Genomic DNA, 17,584 nt, shown 5'->3' on the forward strand with positions numbered 1-17,584 from the left:
AGTACTACAGGGGAGATTCCCATGTCTTCGAGGAATTGTCTCAGCTTCTCTATAGGCATTAAATCGAAGGTAGTCTTTAAATCGATGAAAACTAAATATAGACTGCCCTGACCGATGAATACAACTTTCCAATAAAGGAGCCTGAGGCGGAAGACCTGATCTATTGTCCCGGTCTTTTCTCTAAAGCGTGCTTGATATGGTGACAGGATAGCATTTTCGTCAGCCCATGTCTGAATCTTTTGAAGAAGAGCTCAACTAAATACTTTTTGTACTGCATCTATCAGGCTGATAGGCCTGTAGTTGCAGGGTTGTCTTTTACCCCCTTTTTTGTATTATTAGGCCCTACCACATAGCTGGGACCAAAGTACCACTGGCTAGAGCGTTTGAAATAAATAAAATATAATGAGCCCAATCTGGAACTGTCAGATAAAAATAGATCTCCCGGTTCCATATCATAATCTGGTGGAACCACATCATAGTTTTCCCATGGGTCAGGCGTGTCCTCAGTATCTTGTATACCCTGGGCATCAGTGTCCTCTAGTGCTCCTTCTTCTTCTCCTTGTGAAGATGGTGAACAAGTATAAGGTGAAGCAGGTATACAAAACATTTTAGGGCTTGTGCACCTAGTTTCCTTTATTATGTTTGTGAAGGCTCAGAAATTTGTCCCTCTTCTGTATTTCTTTTTGAAGCCTCCCTTCTTTTTGATGCATGAACTGTTTTAGTCCCCAAAATACTATCCCTTGATCTTAAGTGGGTTTAATACTTTGTGGCTTCTATTTCTTTTGTGCTATTGCTATGCTCTTAGAAAACAGTCTGTGCCTTACAACTACTGGAATCATGGATTTTCTTCTGTAGAGGTGTCCGGGGGTCCTGCCAGTACGTTCCCATGCAGTGGGTAAAAACTGCACTGTGCCTGCTCCTATGTTGAAGTATATAGTTAGTACCGTAAGGGTGATCTAAGGTTTTGAGTTTAATTACCATCTGTTGATGTTTACTGTGTCACTCTTCTTGGCCATTCTGAAGTCTAATATTGCACGTTATACATTTCAGCTTGCTAGGGTGCAGTTTTTCTTGACCTTTGCTTTTAGACATCCTCATTTCACTCTAATTTCACCTGTTTAACATCTTTCTGTACTTACATTTTCTACATTTAGTGCAGGTAGCCACCCTGAAGTGAAAGATGGCCAAAACACTAAGGCATGCACTCAGGTGAAAGGTTTATCCTGGAGATGAAGGGTTGTCACTCTAATATACCAGTCTTGTAGGGGTATTGTTATCTGACTGCTATTTTGGTGCTTGAGATAAACTACTGTTAGATCCGATGTTAGGGTTAAAGAAAGAGATAAACTAAATAAAAATATTTGACAAAAAAGAGATCAACTAACATATCAGTTTTTTGAATGCAAGCAAATCTGATCTACAAAGAATGTTAGACTCCATTAGCAGTCACTGAAGCAAAACTATGCCACCCCAATGTCTGTCCTAGGCTCAACAGATTGTCTGGCCGTTGGTTGAGCTAAAATATAGGATTGCAGCAAATTAGACTTCAAATATTAGAATATACCAAAAGTAAAACAAAAATACATGGGTTAGGATAGGGGTGAGAAATGGGGTAACGGAGAAGTTTAGGCTTGGATTATTTTTAGTGGTTAGAGTTGGGATTAGACTAAAATATTGTGGAAGGAATTTTGAAAGGTAAAGTATACGCGTTAAGGTAGGGGTAAGGATAGGGTTGGGATAAAAGTAAAAAATGGGGATAAGAGATTGGGTTAAGGTTAAGATTAGATAGGGGTAAGGATAGGGTTGGGGTAAAAGTTAAAAATGGGGATAAGAGATTGGGTTAAGATTAAGATTAGATAAACTTTACTTTCTGGGTTAATTTTAAAGTAAGGAATAGTCTATGGGAATTTAATGCTGTTAAGGTTGGAGTAAAGGTTAGTGTTAGGGTTGAGATCAGTATATAGTTGAGGTAATTTATGAGGCGAAGGTTATTGTAGGTTTAGGGTTTGGTTAGGGTTACAGTATCCGAAGTTGTAAAGAATTGTGTAAGAAGATAGTGCAGTAAATGGTGGCACATGAGGCGTTACCTGGGCATCTTCCCTTCCCCCCCACACACTTCAAAATGGGTTGAGAGGAAAAATTTAGGGTATGATTAAGGAACAAATAACAGGGTTATCTTAAGATTTAATATGTATATGTAATTCATAAATGTAGGGGTAGAATTGGACTTAAATGTTTACGTCTCCATTTTTGTATTTTACATGGATATATGGTGAGCACATATTTTACATCTCTTTTTTAGTCTATTGTTTTGTATTAACATTGTCGATGCTGGAGGTCAACACATTTGCTCAAAACCCATCCCTGAGAATAAGGTTCACACTAAGCGATCTGGAAGAAAAAGGCTCTCTGTGCTCCATCTCCCCTTTACCTTTTCCCTTCACATTCCTGAAGGCTACCCACAATATATGGCAATAACTGAGTTGAAAGGTTGTCTGACTGTGAATGACAGTTCTTGAAGTTGAACCTTTATCATATGCCTTAGCATTCACATAGGAGAAAGGTTGTCACCCCATATACCAGGTGCTGGAGGTAAAATGTTGTTTCACAGGTTTAAGGTCCGACAGTTGAAAGATGAATTGAATCCCAACATCATATCTGTGACAGCCTGCATACTTGACTCCATGCAAGTTTTTGTGGTCTTCCTTTTCCAATTTCCTGTTTTCTAAGTGAGCACTCTGTATGGTCTTAAATTAGTCTTCACCAGGAATGCTCCCCTCTGATCTTTCTGTTGTGGTTGAATTTGACTTTTTCCTTGTACAGGTGACTGCCCTGTCAGTTCTGCCAGCCAGCCCCCCATTTCTGTAAGCCGCTCCCAGGCAGTGGTTACTATAAATCACCAGCAGCAACTCAATGGCAGAGGGAGAATGCCTTTTATCCCTCCAAGGAACCCAGCGTTAATTGTGAGGAAAAAGATTGTGGACCGGGCAATTCATCTCCAAAAAAAGGTAAGATGATTGTTGGATACGACACGTTCATGGCTACTGTCTCATTTGAGGTCTACAATTTCAGAAGTTTAGTAAACTGAATTTCTGCCGCCATCCAAAACCACATGCAATTTCCTGTGGCAGGATTATACTGTAGAATGGACAGTAAGTGGATTGTCGAGGCTGGGAACGTCTACATCTGAAATTCCAGTAGAGATTGTTACAGGTGCCTGTTAGAAGAGGAAATACCTGGTTTGAGTATTAGGGGGCGAGGGGCTTGTGTCTGTTTCAGGGGCATGTTACAAGAAAAGATGGTAGGAGATAAAGAAGACACAAGGAATGGGTTTAATGATTACCATTAGAGATTTTCATACATGACCCTGCCATGACTGATCAGACTATGGTGCGCCAGTTTGAAGAGTCTTATTGATGGTCCGTGAACTCTGTACATGAGGGAGTGTTATTATGGAGAATGAACAGTGCCCTGGACAATTGAAGAAGTCAGTTTGAAAGGTGGTAATGGTGTTACTTTTAAATGTGTGATGCATCACGGTGACAGAGATTGCCTAGCAAAATAGTGCTATTACTATTTCTTTAAATGTATCAAAGTCAAGGGAGGGAAAAAGTGGTGAACATACAGGTGACTGCATGGCTGAGGTGATAGGTGTGATTGACCCCGCATTCAAGAGAAGTTGTACTGATGGAGGTTGATAGAATGGATGGCGAAGGAACAAGTATGTTATTCATGGTTCCCACAAATTCTTACGATAAGAGGCGGGTGCAGGATTAAAATGGGAAAATATAGAACGCATCATGGAACAGGTTGAACGGTGTTCTTTATGTTTTGCACTCCTATTAGGACCATAGTCAGTAGTGATGAAAACGAGTGAGTGGCGGGAGGCAGAACGGGGTTTTAAGACAGCAGTGAAACTTTGCAGAAGTTTTTGAAATTGGTAACCAAATGTAATTCTAGCAGAATCGAAATGAAATTTAATGATTTAAAATGTTATATTTATTTTGCTTGAATATCCCAAAGCATCTTTCCAGTCTCCTCTTCAATGTCATTTAGCACACTGCATTTTTTGTTGTTGTAAATACTTTTTGGGGTTTTTGCAGTATATAAAGCACTCATACATAAGCCATTATTTTTGTAAAATAGAGGTGAATTTGTGAAGAACGACAATTTATACAGACAAAGGCACAGTATGCAAGGGTACAGTATGTAGTTTTACAGGTGTTTGCGTCGCTCCGTGACTGAGTGTTTGCAGTCAATGGTTCGTCATAGGTAGGAGGGCCCATTATTTAACACATTGCATGGTCTGTAACTTTAGTTGAGCCTTCTCAGTGCAATTGCTCCAGTCCTCCATGATTTGTTCTATTTGTCCTTTTGATTGTATAGCTCTTAAAAGTTGAGTGATTGTGTTGTGTCGGGAGGTGGTGGTATTTATACTATTTAGTGTCTGTTTCTACAGTGGTGTTTTAGTAACCATGTTTCAATGATTTCTTGATATTTGCATCGGTCATGAGGAAAGTCAGAAAAAACAGGGATAAGACTCTCAGAGCAAACAGTCTGTGTAGACAGTCATTGTTCTCCTTATCTGTATGTATAAGGGTGGGTAGTCAATACATTATTCTAGAGCAAAGACTAATATAGCATCCTCTTTGAAAGGACCACTGCACACTTGGATAGAAGATTTAACTTATGCTATGCGAATTATCTTTATTCTCTGTATGTTGGTCTTTTTCTTACATATAGAAGAATAACTAGTTCATCTTCATTTCTCTTGGACTCTGTCTAAAAAGTATATAGTTTGTAGGATTGTACAGACTTAGACTGAACTGTCTCTCAAAATCCGAATCCTTCTTCAGGACTACATAACCAACGGGATGGTAAGATGGGTTTGCCATCTCCAGGCTTGTTTCTCTGAGCATGTCTAAGGGTCCTGAAAAATTCCTGTTTTGCAAGTGCTTTGGTCCTTTCCACATAGTTCCATTTTCTGAATTGCAATCTTTTTGTTCCACAGCTCTTTGAAAATCTGCCCAGCCACATTTCTAAATGCCCCTCTGTGTTTTTGACAATGAGGTTCATGTAAGTTGTTCAATCTTAAATATGTAAGGTGGCATCTCACCATTTCTTAGGGTATCTTTTGATGGGAGTGCTTTGGCTCAGTTTTCCAAAGAAGATGTTCACAAGACATATCTCATGTAAAGAGCGTACTCAAAAGGTGATCCACCTTAGATTGCATACAATAGCAAAATAGTACATACTCCCAAACAAGTAAATTAACATGAATCTAAATGTGTCTTCACAAAACAGCAGCTCCAAGGTGATGGAATTTTTCTATTGTCAAGTCACAAATTGTATTACAGCATACATTGGACATATTAGATTCTTAGTAAACCAAATTAAAAAATCACTTCAAATATTAAATAACTATTTCATAAATACAATATACGTTCTGCTAATCATTCAAATCATCTGGAGTTTGAATGTTTAGATAGTCTATCCCAAAATTCATGTTGTAATATTTCCTATCCAAATCTACACCTCTTTTTGGCTTTAAGCCCACATCTCAAATCTGAAAAATAATTTGCTTTAAATTGTCTTCACATTCCAAAAAACATTTAGGTACAGTCTTATATTTGACCTGATGTGTTGTTTCTTTACGTTGCCCAACCTATACAATTAAAGGAAAATGCTACTTACCAGTATGCATATGTTCTTGGTATGTAGAGCTGCAGATTCACACACTGTGCATAGATCACCATTTGGTGTTGGGCCTGGATGTTTGCACTTCGTTGTTGTATTGGAATAAATCTTTGGAAGTCACGAGATAGGTGACTTCTCCTCTGGACAATAGTGCGCAAGGGCATCGACTCCATCTTCAGCTTGTTTTTTTGCTAAGAACGGAAATGATGGCGTTTTGTGAGAAACAGAAATAGATGCCCATGTATGTTGTATCTAATTAAGATAATACTGAAACCGATAAAGGTAGGTGGTGGTGGTGGGTGTGAATCTGCAGCTCTACATGCCAAGAACAAATGCATACTGCTAAGTAGCATTTTCCGTTTGAGGCATATGAGCTGCAGATCACACACTGTGTATAGATTGCATAGCAGTACTCCTCTTTAGCGGCGACCACCAGTATCTGTTGCAGTAGTCTGAAATAGTGTTTTGAGTACAGCCTGGCCCACACTAGCTTGTTGCTTTGCCTGCACATCTACACAATAGTGTTTTGTGAATGTGTGCGGTGTAGACCATGTAGCTGCTTTGCAGATATCATCTAAGGGAATGTTCCCTAAAAATGCCATAGAAGCTCCTATTTTGCGAGTAGAGTGGGCTTTAGGGGGAATAGATAGTGTACGTTATTAACATATGATGTGTTGAATGGACGCATCTAGAGGATTGATGGTGTTGTTGGTACAGTATATAACAAATCTTTTCCACTTGGCTGCATAGCAGGCTTTAGTGGTGGGGCGCCGAGCCTCTCTGATAACGTTCATACAATCAGGTGGAAGATTGAGGTAACCAAATTCTAGGAGCCAGAGCGCTAGGTTGAGCTGTGCTGGATCTGGATGTCTGAGCTCTCCATGGTTCTGTGTTAAGAGTTGTGGGGAGAGGTATAGTTTTTGGTGCTGGACTACTAATAGTTCCAGCAATGTTGTGTACCATGGTTGTCTGGCCCATGTTGGAGCAACTAGGATCAGTGTTGGTGACTGTTGTTGCAGCTTGCGCACCACTAATGGAATGAGTGGGAGAGGCGGAAAAGCGTACGCAAATCTGCCTGACCAATTCATCCATATCGCATTGCCTTTGGACAATGGGTGTGGATATCTGGCGGCGAAGCCTGGGCATTTTGTGTTGTAAAGTGTGGCGAAGAGATCTATCTCTGGATGCCCCCACATTTGGAAAAACAGTTGAACTTGTGGATGAAGTTCCCACTCGTGAATCTGTTGTGTTTGATGACTTAACAGATCTGCCATCTGATTCTGAATTCCTGGAAGATGTTGGGCTAAAAGAAATATGTTTTGAGGAATAGCCCACCTCCATATGCTCTGTGCTAGTTGAGAGAGCTGCAGAGAGTGCGTCCCCTTGTTTTTGTACATAATACATTGCTGTCCTATTGTCCGTCTGGACTAAGACCGCTTTGCCTAATGTATGTTTCTGGAATGATTTTAATGCCAGAAAGATTGGTAGTAACTCCAAATGATTGATGTGGAGTAGCTTTTACTGGGTGTCCATGTGCCCTGTATGGTGTGATGTAGTAGATGAGCTCCCCAGCCGGTGAGCGATGCGTCTGCTGTTAGCACAATCTGTGGAACCGGCTCTAGGAACGGTCGCCCTTTGTAAAGGTTTTGGGTGTTCCACCACTGCAGAGCGATGTGTGCGCCCATCCACCAACACCAGATCTGTTAGCTGACCTTGAGCTTGGTTCCACTGACGTGCTAAGCATTCCTGTGAGGGGCGTATCTGGAGGCTTGCATGAGGTACTATGAATATACAAGAGGCCATCATCCCTATTAGTTGCATAAACACTCGAGCTGGAAGTGGGTGTTGCGGCTGGAATTTTGTTATAAGGGCTTGCATGCTTGCTATCCTGGCTGGATTGGGATATGCAAGGCCTTTTGAGGTGTTTATTGTGGCACCTAGATATTGTTGGATGTGGGACGGTTGGAGGTGAGACTTTGTGAGGTTTATTGTAAACCCTAAGTTGTGAAGTTGGATTGTGGTGTGTGTGTGATTTACACACTGGGTATGCGACTTGGCTTTTATGAGCCAGTCGTCCAAATATGGGAAGATGTGAATTTGTTGTCTTCTTAAGTGGGCTCCTACCACTGCCAGACATTTTGTGAAGACTCTGGGTGCTGTGGTGACTCCAAATGGGAGAACCTTGAACTGGTAATGCTGACCGTCCACTACAAATCGAAGATATTTCCTGTGAGCAGGGTGAATGGGAATGTGGAAGTAGGCGTCTTTGAGATGTAAGGTGGCATGAAAATCGCCTTGTTTGAGTAGAGGAAGGACCTGTTGAAGAGTGATCATATGAAAATGGTCTGATTGTATGTAGAGGTTTAATGGTCTGAGGTCCAATATGGGCCTCAGGATTCCGTCCTTCTTTGGAATGAGAAAATACAGGGAGCAAACCCCTGTGTTTTGATGATGCTGGGGAACTGGTTCTATTGCATGTTTTTGTAGGAGGGAAAGCACCTCTTGTTTTAGAAGCGTTAAAGGCTCTGTTGACATTGAACGCTGTTTGGGGGAGTTGAAGTGAGCTCTAGGCAATAACCGGATTGGATGATTTGTCTCACCCACCTGTCCGTGGTAATGGTGTTCCAGACAGGTAGGAACTGTAGCAATCTTCCCCCGACTGGAGTATAATGGTCTGGGGGGAGTAGAGGGAAGTCATTGTTTGGAGGTGGAGGCAGAGCGAGTATTGATAGTTTTGCCTCTACCCTTGTTGTTACTGCCCCTGTAGCCTCCTCTGTAATAACCTCTGGTAGATGAGGTCTGGGTGGTACTTTTATAGGAGGTGGAGGAGTTATCAGTGGTAAAACCTCTAGAGGTGCCCCTATAAGAGCAGCGACGAAAGGAACTTCTGGGAGTTTGCGATTGCAAAGCTCCCATTGATTTGGCAGTATCAGTATTTTTTTTCATCTTTTCCAAAGATGAATCTACACTAGGTCCAAATAAATGTTCCTGGTCAAACGGTATGGTAGTTTGAACCCCGAAATACATAGCCATGCATGTCTGCGCAAAAGGACACTGGTATTAATAGCTCGGGAGGCTGTGTCTGCAGAATCCAGAGCGCATGGAATGGAGGCATTGGTTATAAGTTTGCCTTCCTGGATGAGATCATTGGCTCTTGTTTTATATTGATCTGGAAGGTGTTGTAGTAGGGTCTCTAGTTCATCATAGTGTGCCCTATCGTACCTAGCCAGCAAAGCCTGTGTGTTGTCAATTCTCCATATGTTGGCTGCCTGGGACACTGTTCTTTTACCAGATGCGTCCAACAGTTTTGACTCCTTATCAGGAGGTGGGGCATCGCCTGAGGTTTGGGAGTTAGCCCTTTTCCTGGCATTGGAGACTACCAAGGAATCTAAGGGAAGCTGCCCTTTAATGTAAACGGGGTCAGCTGGGGCAGACGTGTATTTCTTTTCCACTCTGGGGTTAATGACTCTAGACCTTACAGGATCCTTAAAGATGTCAGGAGCGTGTTTGATTACCCCATTTAACTTTGGGAGAATGGAAGTGGACCTTTGAGATTGTACAAAATTGTCCATGAGGAAATCTTCTTCTATAGGGTCTGTCTGCAAATTCACACTGTGGTATTCTGCAGCTCTGTGTATGAGCTGAGTGAATCCTATAGTACCCTCTGGAGGGGATGGTCTAGATGGATAGATATCATCTTGTGGTGTATCCGGAACATCTGGTGTGCCACAATGGTCTCATGAGTCATATGGGATATTAGGATGACTAGATTCCCCTAAAGGTTCATCATTCCCTTCGTCCCCAAAGGTGTCCTCATCATCCTGAGGTGGAGGATATTGTGAGGGTACTGGAGATGGGATAGGAGAGATGTGGTGAGGAGGTCGAGAAGGAATTCTTAAAGGAGAAGTGGCAATGTCTCTCTTCTTTAAAAGACGTGGAGCTGGAGCTGGAGCTGGTGCTGGTTTGTCAATTTTCCTTTTCCTGGTAGGACTAAGTGTAAGTTAACCTGTCTTTGGGTCTATTTCGAGAGTTTTTGGGGTTGGATCAGGCCGAAAAAGCTCCTCCTCTGGAGTGTGTTGTTTCGGTGCCGATTTTTTCGGGTCCGACTGTTTGTGTGGCAGAAGTTTTGGAGTTGTTTTATGCTCCTTAGGTTTCGAATCAGGAGTTTTCCTGGGTTCCGTTGGGGTCCTTGTAACTGGTTGTTGGTTTGGTTCCGATTTTTTCGGATCCGAAGATTCAGTGCTAGTGTTCTTTGGAACCGGTTGTTTGTTTGGTTCCGATGATTTTTTTCGTTTCCGAAAGTTGAGTGCCAGTGGATTTCGGTGCCAAATGCACCGATGTGGAACCAGGCTTTGGTGCGGACGAAGAAAGTGGTTTCTCTTTGGGTTTGTATTTCGTTTTTGGTGCCGGGGATGGGGTTCCGATACCGACGGCAGGCTGGCTCGATCCCGAGTGGCCTGAAGGCTTATGTGTTGACTTCTTTGCCGAGCCCGAAGTTGGGACGTGGGAAGTTTTGTCCCGGTGTGCACCTATGCCCGAAGGTGAAGGGGTGTTACCGAAGCCTTTTCATGAATGGGTGGGGGGGGGGGAGGAGAATAAGTCAGTACTTACGACCCGCTGCCCTGGAGTGATGGGGTTGTCTTCAGCGTCGGAATCGTCGGCTTCGGAGGCGCTAAGGTTGTCCTCTTCGATCTGCTCCTGCTCCGGTTCATTGATGCCTTCTTGGAAGATATCGTCCAGTACCGATGTTGATGATCGAGCCATGCCTCTTCGAGCCCGACGATCCCGTATTGTTTTCTTAGAGCGGAAAGATGCACAAGCTGGACAGTCTTTGGCCTCGTGCTCGGGCGAAAGGCAGAGGTTACACACCTCGTGAAGATCAGTGTGTGGAAACATGGATCCACATTGAGGACACTTTTTGAAAGGAGCCCTTTCCATGAGCCAAATGGCCTAATGGCTCAGCTAGGCCCGCAGGCCTGCGTCAACGACCGGAATCGAAGAATTCAAGTTTGTAGAGATGCGCGTTGAATGGTAAATGTGATCGAAACAATACCGAAGAATGGGTGAAGGATTGCGTGTCAAAAGGTAGAACGGTAACGACACCGAACTGGAGCGCGACGAACACATAAAACAATCTGAAGATGAAGTCGATGCCCATCCACACTATTGTCCAAAGGAGGAGTCACTTATCTCGTGACTTCCAAAGACTTATTCCAATACAACAACAAATTGCAAACATCCGGGCCCAACACCAGATGGCGATCTATGCACAGTGTGTGATCTGCAGCTCATATGCCTTGAACATTCAATCTCTACTTTTCGTTTTTTCCAACTGAACCCACTCATTGTTTTTTTTTTTTTTTTTTAATTTATTTTTTTATTGAGAGTTCAAATATGGCAATACAATATTAATAAACACAAATAGAATTCAATTAATACAGTATGAGAATGAATATATTAAGAACCGTATAAATTGTCATTGTAGTAATAAAATTATAATTATAAAGTGCAAGGTCATAAGAACTAAGAGACAGTAAAAAATCATTAAAATGCAGCGAAATTGAATATTTGTCATTTAAATACAATAAGCGTCTTCACAATTTATGAAGTGCGACGTGCGAGATCCGGACAGTTATAGTGGACTAATAGACAACAGTATAAATCTGATTAGATTAAAAATCAAACACACTCCAATATTTATCATATTTTTTGAGAGCCCCTAATCTAAGAGCATATTTCCTTTCCCTACCCTGGATTAAAAGTAGCTTTGACTTCCATGCCTGAAAGGAAGGAACAAGATCTGTTTTCCAGGACTGTAGAATGAGGGATTTAGCTATTAAAGAAGCTATAAAGAGGGACTCATCATATGGAGTGTGGATAGAAGAACAACCTAGAAGGGGAATTAAATCATCAAATACAATATTAGTTTTGAGAACAATTGAGAGATATTTTTCTATTTCCTTCCATAAAGCCTGGATTTTTGGACACTCCCAAACAATGTGTTTCCAAGAACCTTTTCCATCACAACGGAAGCATTTATCTGCTACTTGCGGGAAGATTTTGTGTAAAAAGGACGGAGTTCTATATAGTAACCATTTGTTGTAAAATTGCATTCGTTTAAAGTTCGCACCACGAAAGATGGTGTTATTGAATTTATTTATTTTGTCCCATACCGGTCGATTAAATATAATATCTTCACTCTTCTCCCATCTTTCAATAATCTTGCTATAAATATCATGGTCCTTATTTTCTTTTAATATTTTTATCCAAATACTCACTTCCTTTTGTATTTTATTATTAAGAATAGTCGAAATATTTTCTTTATTGAATAAGTTTCCTATATTGAGTTCTCTGAGTTTTGGATTTATTCTTATGAAGGACCAGTTAAGTATTAAGTGCGAATGGATTAACTGACTGTGAATTTCGTTCCAAGATTTCCATCTGTTTCCCAGCAGGAAGTCTTCAATTTTCTCGAAACCATTCTCCTTCCAGAGAGTTAATATATTTTGTTCCATACAACTAGCATCTCTCACACTGAAGTTTTTTAGATTCGTCCTATTACTGAAAACCGATAAGTCATAAAATTTAAAAAACTGAGTTTTCACCTTAAAAATCCACTGGATGGTTTTATATCGAACTTTTTTTGGATCTTTCGTGATTCTGACCGGATCATAGATTTTCAATTCCAGCAACATTTTTTTCATGAAGAAATTATCTGTCTCTTGGGAGTCTAGGAGCAGAAACCTGTGACTATAATGTGCAAAAGACGCAAAATAATACTCTTTGATATTTGGGAGGGACAACCCTCCTTGGGTAGATGATAAATATAAAGTGCTCAGTGCTAGTCTGGGTGATTTTTTTGCCCATAAGAAAGAAGAGATCAAGGTTTCTATTTTCTTAAAATAAGAGGCCTGGATTGCACAGGGAATTGCGCTAAAAAGGAAATTGAAAAGGGGTAGGACCGACATTCGAATTAGCGATGCTCGCCCCATAAGGGACAGGGGTAATAAATTCCATCGATCTAAAAGAGAGCCCACTTTTTTTAATAGAGGTAAAAAATTGAGAGAGAAAAAATCATCTGGGTTATCTGATATAAATAAACCGAGATATCTCTTTGGATCCGTATTATATATCTGTCTAAATTCTGGAGCTAAAGTGTCTATAGTGCAGTTGAGTAGAATAATTTCCGTTTTGTTTACATTAATTTTATAACCCCCAAGCCTTTGAAAATCGGCGAAAATTTTTAAAATCTTAAATTGACTTGAGGGTTTAGAGTCTATGAAAAGGGCAATGTCGTCCGCATATAATTTTATGTTTGTCATTCCTAATATAGGGGCAGTATCAGCTTTAATATTCCTAATGGCGATCGCTAGGGGTTCAATAAATAATGCAAATAAAATTGGCGACAGAGGGCATCCTTGTCGCGTGCCTCTAGTGACCTCACAGGACCCAATGTTAGTGTTATTGATAATAATTTGTGCCCTAGAATTCATATACAATTGGCGTAAAAGAGAAATAAAAACTCATTGTTTTTGTTTGACAATTTGCGAAAATAGCCAGTCTTATTCCAAATTATCCCAATAGGTCATAATTGCCCACCTCATATATCCAGATAACTCATTAATCTTAAGAATTATGTTAAAGCAATTTAGCTGTCTCTATGCACATCAGAGAAGGCAGAGGCTTTTTATTTACATGCCCCATCTTGGTAAGCTTTATCTAGCCAGTACAGATGCCTCACTCCAAGTGGGCTATCCTCAAAAAGAGATCCAGGATATGCTCAGACATGACAGCCTTATATTGACTGTGATTACAACACTGCCACTATCATTTGTATCTGCCCTCATTTCTTGGCATTATTTAGCCCTTCAGCACTTCTTAGCAGTACGAGAACAAAAATGTTCATGCAAATTATCTCTCTATCCCTTTGAAGCTATTGGAGTCTTCAATTTTGAGATTTCTGACTGGGTTTTGTTTAGGGAGAAGGTTCATAGTCAGATTCAATTTGGTCTTTCTTCCCTCTTGTTGTCTGATGAAGTTGGCTCGGCAGGGTGGGTTGTAGGGGTTTGGGCAATTAAATTCACTATTTATGTCACAGACAGACACAGAAATTCATTCCTGCCTTTAACCCACATTTTAGACTTAAACGTTTCCCATGTTCTTGGAGACTCCACATTTCTGATTTGAACTCTTGTGTTTTCTGATTTAGTGAGTTTGGGGGAGCATTGTAAGATTTCCTATGTCTTTCAAATATGCAAATTCACGGAATTCAATAATTGTGTTTTCTGTTATGCTCAGGTTTGTGTTATCCTTGCAACTGTCCATAGCTGTCCTGTTACTTTTGGCATACGTTTTTTCTCCGTTTCATGTTTTCCGTCCTTTCCTCGGCTCTTACCTTATTCCTGGGAATAGGTTTGACCAATTTTTGCATGCGTTTTCCCTTCATTTTGAACTAGTTCAATTTTTGGCTCATTTCCAGCCTATATTCAGCTTTGTCCCATTGGTGATTTGCAGCAACTATGTCATGTTTTAATTGCATGGATTTTTTTTATAGCTATTACTCCCTCTTGTCGAAACGCCCAAGTAAGTATGTTTTATAACCTAGTTATTAAGTCGTGAAAGCACAAGCATCCTCTATGGGTGAAATTACCAGGAGCTCATGAAAGACCCATCTTGCTTCGGGAGAGTGGATCTTACAATTCTGAGTGGACTGTCCCCGAACCCAAAACTGGTGAATACTGAATGGGATTGGTAAATAATTTAGGTTTTTTTTTAGTTCCAGGAACTACCCTGTTGTAAGTAATTCTTTAGGCTGGGAGGACAAAACTGTATTTCAGTGGATCTGAAGGCTGCTGCAGCACAGCAAGCAAAACTGTTTGGTGGCATCTGCTTCTTTCTCCTTAGTCCATGTTCTCTGCTGCTGCTGTGGGCATGCACTATGCTCCCTCAGCTGTTTTGGACAGCTTCTTCTTTTATATATTATACTGTTATTCTAAAACAGCGCAAAGATTCCTCGTGGAATGTGTCTTTTTCTGAGAGCTTGATTTAATCTTCTCTCTAAGACAACAATATACACTTTAACCCCTTCGATGCGTATGACGGAGCGGTTCTGTCATGCGCGTCGGTCGCGCTGTGCGCATGATGGAACCGCTCCGTCATGGCCCCGCCCGCGCACGGAACCTTCAGCACAGCGCGGTAATCCGCGCCGAAGGGGTTAAAGCCCTAGGTTGTAAACATTCACGTGGGAGCTAAATAGCAAGTCAGATAGAGATCAGTGTGTATACACATGCTCTCATTGATCTGATCACTGAGCATGGTAGCTTTCCAAATTCTCATTTTACAATCAAATGAGGTGAAGATTATCTTCATAGAATGAAAATGGTAGAAGTCTACTTGGGTATTGATACTTTGGTCCTGGTGGATACCTGAAAAAGATTCTTCTGCACTGAATGATTAGCATAAGACTTTCACTGCTGAAGATTTAGGAAATGAATGTTTCTGAGAGAGTCAAGGCCAAGCTGATTTGTGAGTTTAATGGTATAATGATACTCGAGTGTCAGGAAGACATTACTCTTCCAACAATCCCATACAGCGCAATATAACAATTTGTTTTTGGATGTTTTATTGGAAAACATATATTGCTTCATAGAGATTAGGAATAATCTTTGGTAAGTGGAAGTAAATACTGGTAAGTACTGTTACTGGTAAATACTATGTAAAGACCCATCTTGGAATGAAGTTTTCTGAGGTAAAACTAAAAGCCGCATCATGGAGGAAAAATACACATTATTAAATGGCAAACACTTTTAACAATATTTTAAAATCACGAAGTCAGGGAAGTTCTCACCTTGACGGAATTTTGTAAACCTCTAAAAAGCAACCACGATCCCCTATCAAAACGTCCTTTGAAAGCAGACAAGTGGGCACTAGATTAGCATTTTGGAAGTTTTCTGTTTCAGAATCTTATTGTTGATTGGGTTTATCTTAATAGTCACTGCACCAACTTGAAAAGATTAGAACGTTTTTTTCTAAGTTAGACAAAGTGTTCCAGGATCCTCCATTGACCTAAGACAATATTCGAACAGCATATGTATCTAAAAAAGACAAACTCAAAATTTAGTTTGAGAGGTTTGCTAGTAAGGTTAAAGTAAAAGTGTATGTGTAGTTTTGGGTGGAATGTGTAGAGGGTTCTTTTGCTAATGGTGGAGCATTGTTTGAGGTCAGTGTGACCAGACGTTGGCCTTTCTTTTCCAGGTGAATATCCAAAATGGACAGGCTATGTCCGGCTCTACTGCAATGCTTCCATACCTGGTAGGAGCACCCCTCTCTAATCAGTCTCCACGGATGAACCACGCCCCTCTACCACCTACTCGCAGCATGGGAACACATGTAAGATAAACATCAATACATGCCTTTGATGTCATGCTTATAGCACGCTGTGAAATAGTGATTCCACCCTTGAGGTGGCTCCTTGTGTATATCAATTGTGGTAATGTATGCTGTGAATACTGATTACAGGTCCATGAAGTGTAGGATGCATACCAGTCCTTCTTTCTCGTTTGTGCTTATCGTGCTACATCTCACTTTGTAAATATATTGGTTCTGTTCTGCTTTAATTATAGTTTCCGAGCTTGTCTCAGTCTCTCTTAATGCTTCTTTTCATTGTCTATGTCTCTCACGTCCTTTGCTTCTCTTAGCTTCCTTCCCTGCCTATTTTCCTTTTTATATATATAAAAAACGTTTTTTGATATTACAATTGAATAAACTAATACTTTCCTTCATTCTTGTCTTTTCAGTCTGCTTCAGTGTATGTCATAGTGCACTGCTCTCTTTGGTTGCATCTCTATTTTGGCAGTTACACACTATATAGTGGTGATGGCTGTGTGCAATTGATTTTGTGTTTCGGATTGCCTACTCACTTTCTGTATGTGGATGTGTTTGTATGCCAGTCAGTCTTTGGTTGCCTCCAATTCATATTCAGTCCCCTTTCCTCTGTCAGCCTCTCTCGGGGTTGGTCAGCGTATATGACTTTTTCCCTGTCCGCAGCCAGTTTTTGTTATTTTCTTATGGCCTTGAATCAGTTTTAGCTGGCACGCCATCCGAATTTTTCCAAAATATTCATAGGAAAAAATATATATATCCACTGACTTGCGAATTACCCTAGCTTTGAACCTCCAGCCTATCGAGCCATTGACCGGACATGTTACTGGCTCCGCCCAAGTCCATCCAACCTTCCAGAGGCACCAACTAAAATGCAACAGACTGTACCCAAGCTCTGCCTACAATCCACGGTCATTAGCCTGGAATGCAGGTAAACCTGTGCAATTCCCCCCACCTGCACATTCTGTGGACTCATATGCAACTGGCCACACCTCAGCCCCATCAACTTTCAATAATCAAAGGTACATTTTCTATATGTCCATACAATCTTCTCAGCCATGTGAGAATAAAGTTTAAAATTCTGAGTAAAATGTACTTCCAACACTAGCAGCAGCTTGTCAATCAATATCCAGTGAATTTATGGTTAGTGCTCTGGAACGCTGAACTGAGGATGCCTTTTCTACAAGTTCTCAAACATCTTTTTCAACATTGTTAGAAGAAAAAAGTCTGGTTTGCTGAGTGAAATGTGCTTCCAACACCAGCAGCAGCCTGTCAGTTGATTCCCTAGTGTTGTACTGTAGCTTTAGCACAGAGTTCTAGGGGCCAGATGTTCGACTGTTTTTTGCTATCGCAAACGCGAGGTCAGTCCGATTGCGGCCGCAAAAAAAGGCTCCTGGCATGTAAAAACGCTATTTTGTGAGTCACTGACTCACAAAATAGCGTTTGCGACTCTCGCTATTAGGAATGGGCGTCCCTTCCAGATAGTGAGTCTCAGTGTACTATTGTT

The 17,584-nt window shown here is 40.9% G+C and overlaps 1 protein-coding gene across 1 annotated transcript in view; it reads left to right on the plus strand.

Annotated features, from left to right (window-relative positions):
* LOC146789900 (uncharacterized) overlaps positions 1 to 17,584 on the plus strand; it is a 199,794-nt gene that overhangs the window by 159,180 nt on the left and 23,030 nt on the right. Inside the window, exons 3-4 of the mRNA XM_085628176.1 lie at positions 2,824 to 3,008; positions 15,952 to 16,086. Of these exons, the coding sequence (XP_085484302.1) occupies positions 2,824 to 3,008; positions 15,952 to 16,086 (320 nt within the window). The remainder of the gene's footprint in view (positions 1 to 2,823; positions 3,009 to 15,951; positions 16,087 to 17,584) is intronic.

The sequence above is a fragment of the Triturus cristatus genome, chromosome 10 (assembly GCF_964204655.1).
Source record: "Triturus cristatus chromosome 10, aTriCri1.1, whole genome shotgun sequence".
Lineage (NCBI taxonomy): Eukaryota > Metazoa > Chordata > Amphibia > Caudata > Salamandridae > Triturus > Triturus cristatus.